This window comes from Morone saxatilis, unplaced genomic scaffold (assembly GCF_004916995.1).
Source record: "Morone saxatilis isolate NCDOM2014 unplaced genomic scaffold, NCSU_SB_2.0 Contig17, whole genome shotgun sequence".
In the NCBI taxonomy this organism is placed as follows: Eukaryota; Metazoa; Chordata; class Actinopteri; family Moronidae; genus Morone; species Morone saxatilis.
In genome coordinates this window covers 26548357-26551907 of record NW_023339729.1, presented here as the reverse complement: position 1 = coordinate 26551907, position 3551 = coordinate 26548357, and the positions used below count along the sequence as shown (strand labels likewise).

At 40.1% G+C, this 3551-nt stretch overlaps 1 protein-coding gene across 1 annotated transcript in view; it reads left to right on the top strand.

Annotated features, from left to right (window-relative positions):
* Positions 1-3551, top strand: part of LOC118327265 (VIP peptides-like) — a gene marked incomplete in the record, with an annotated part of 22679 nt that overhangs the window by 6393 nt on the left and 12735 nt on the right. The window contains 1 exon segment of the mRNA XM_035660559.1: positions 372-462. Within this exon segment, the coding sequence (XP_035516452.1) occupies positions 372-462 (91 nt within the window).

Here is a 3551-nt window from a genome sequence, read left to right as displayed (position 1 = left end):
ATGACAAAAGTGAAAACCAGCTAAGAAATGGCTAGAGTTGCCAAGTTTCCCTTTAACTTAACCAGATTATACTGTCAGTGCAGGCAGACACCTGCTCTGGTTGACAGTCTTTTTTTTTTACATAACAAGAAAAAATGAAAGGAAAACAAATAGAACAATTAAATAAAGATGTCTGTGTGACTTCAGAGAGGTTTGTGTATATATGCCTTCAGCAAATCAAATGATCAAAACATGACAAAACATTGAGACTATGCAAAGACACCAGTGCACAAAATACTGAAAATAGACTTCTGAGTGATAGTTTCTTCCAGGTGTAACTGAAACCGAGTCAAACTAAGATGTTTCCCATTAAAACCAGTGTTTATCTGCAGTGTGGAAAACCTTTCCATCAGTCCTGACTCTGATTCCTCCCAGACTGTTGATGACACCATGTTTCATGACATCATCAATCAGCTGACCCTGGTAGGTCACATTTGTTTACAAACACAAGTAAGAACCATCTCATAACAGGTTTATACAACTAAATCTAATTAAAGCTTTCAAAGTGATACACAAAACATCAGCTTGTTATTTTTGTTGTTGGGTGCTTGTCAGGTTGTTGTTGTACTATGAACAGAGCCCGGATTATAATTACTATCAGTATCGGTATCAGTATTACAATAGTGGTTATCAACTGTCTCTAATAACCAGGTTTTCGTCATCAGACTCTGAGTGCCTTTACATTAAAGGGGCCTGTGACCAATCTTTTGACTTTCTTTCTGCTCAATATTAATTGTGTGCTGCTTCAGTCAGAGTAACACGTTGTTAAAATGGAGAGCTCTGAACAATATTAAATAATAATTCGAGCAAAAAGCAGTATTTTTGCTCTAATTATCATTTTATATTTATTTCTGACAACTGATAGACCTCTTACACTTTAAACTTTATACAGCATATTTAATCATATGTCCAATCATGAAGCATACATTTTTGGCTAAAAGTATAATTATTTTCAAAATGTTATTATCTGTGATAAATATTAATATACAAATCATTTTTCACCCAAGTGATCACTACAACGTACTTCTTCAATTGAATTTTCATTTTTATGTCCAATAGAGGAGTCGGCCAACAAATGTTATTATAAATGATTTGACTGACAATGCCACCTTGAGACTTCCAAGATTGACTCACTACTAAGTTATTTTTGGTTTCTACAATACCAGGGATTCCCACCAATGCAGGCAAGTCCACAGGAAAACTCAGAGACGTGGCAGAAATAAAAATATATTTACAGAAATAAATATATAAAGTAAAATCAAAACCCAAATAAAATGCACTCAAAATCAAGACATGCAAATAAGAGTAAAACAAGCCACTTGTTGTACTTCACTAATCCTGTATTATGATAGTACAGTATAATAAAATGGCAACCTAAAACTATCACCTAGTAATTAAATACAAAAGGCAAAAGTGCAATAAAACAATATAACAAAACCCAAACCAAAGTCAAATATTAAAATTAAGCAAACTTCAAACTTTAGCAAAGCAGCAGTAGCAGTCTCTGCAGGGACAGAGACACATTATTAGTCACGGTAACTCACATATGCATACAGAGCTAACAAGGGATACCTTGGCTGTTTTACAAAATTCTAAAACGTTTGCACACTTCCCGAGCCTTCTCAGCAAACACACTGATACAGCAGTGCACAGCACACAAGGACGTCTGTCTAAAATATATTTAGAAGTTTAACCATGCTTGTGTAACAGTACATAACTTAAGCAGAAAGAGAAACAGCAGGGGTCTACAGCAGCCAGGTACCACCATGCGACAGCAGCAGTGGAGGAAGCTACATTGACAAACACTTGAGACACTTGACATACACACACTCAGTGGTCAATGTAACAACACCTCACCAGCATCTCCACTCAAACTTCAAGCTCCCTTAATGAGATCTCTGCGACTCCTGGTAGATCTCAGGCCTCCCCTCCCCATCAGCGAGGGGTTAAAACAGGAAAAGGGAAATGTTTTCCTGTTCCATGGTTGCCTCCATCAACACTTCGGTAACTACAACCATTAAGAATTCCGCGGATCTGGCTTTCTCACCAGGCTAAGCCTCTTAACTAAAGCTCCAGCTGTTCCCTGACTGAGTTGTTTTAGACGATGCATGCAAAATGGAAATGTGTCTGTGGCAACATTTCCTTTCCTCTTGGAATGGCATCTACTTCTATGATGACATCATCACGCAACCCAAGGACATTAAACTTTATACTTCTTCTGTAAGTTTTGGTGGCTACTACTGAGGGAGTCCCTCTCTCTATGCTCCATGAGCTATACCCCATTGTCATAGCAACATTCTTTGGGAGCATTCATTTTTTAGGAAGTCCATACTCATACTCATAGAGATTTTAAACAAAGGTTGTTCTTGTTCTCCAGTCATTATGCAGTTCATACACAGACTCACACTAATCTTGGCTCAAAACTAGTTCATTCTCAGGGCAGTGAAATCTGTGAGTCAGTTTTTTGGGAACCGGAATGATGGTAAAGCGTTTGAAGCAGGAAGAAACTTCACACAACTCCAGTGATCTGTTGATGATGCTTTCCTGATCTTCTGTCTCTGAGAGAGCTGACACACATCCTCTTCACAGATCCTGAGTGCAGGTGGGGGTCAGAGGGTGTAGGTAGCTGTTGGTAGGGGTGGGCTGTGATGTTGGAGGTAGGGGAGGGGTGTGAATGTGGGTTTTCCAAATCTACAGTAAAACACATTCAGCTCATCAGCCAGTTGATAGTTCTCCACAGTGTGGGGGGATGGTCTCCTGTAGTTGGTGATGTTCTGCAGGTCTCCTCACACTGACACAGGATAGTTGGCTGAAAAGCAGTTTTACAGCTTTTTGGAGTATCTCCTCTTTGCCGCTTTGAATTCCTTTGTTAGCGTGTTTCTGGCCTGCTTATTCTTGGTCTGATGAAGCTGCTTGAGCTTTGCTGTAAACCAGGGTTTGTGGTTGTTCTATGTACAGAAGGTTGGCACACACACGTCCTCACAAAAACTGATGTATGATGTCACAGTGTCAGTGAGCCCATCCAGGTCTGTAGCTGCAGCCTCAAACATTCCAATCAGTGCAGTCAAAGCATACCTGTAGTTCCAGCTTTGACTCATTGGTCCATCTTTTCATGGCCTTGACTACAGATTTAGCAGATTTAAGTTTCTGCCGGTATGTAGGGATAAGATGAACCAGAAAGTGATCAGAGAGTCCCAAGGCTGCACAGGGAACAGAGCCATCCTTTATTGTGTTGTAGCAGTGGTCCAGAGTGTTAATGTCCCTGGTGGGACACTTAATATGTTGTCTATATGGCGGCCGCTAGTGAGCAGCACATGGAGTAGACGTGCTTTCAGGGCTTCTTCCTGGCCAATATTTTAAATTATTATTTTGACAGTCTCGTACTTAATTCTCAGGAATACCTTATTCCTTATAATAAATAATGGGGCGGCAGTAGCTCAGTGTGTAGGGACTTGGCTTGGGAACCGGAGGGTCACCGGCTCAAGTCCCCCAGACCACAAAATATGTGTGCA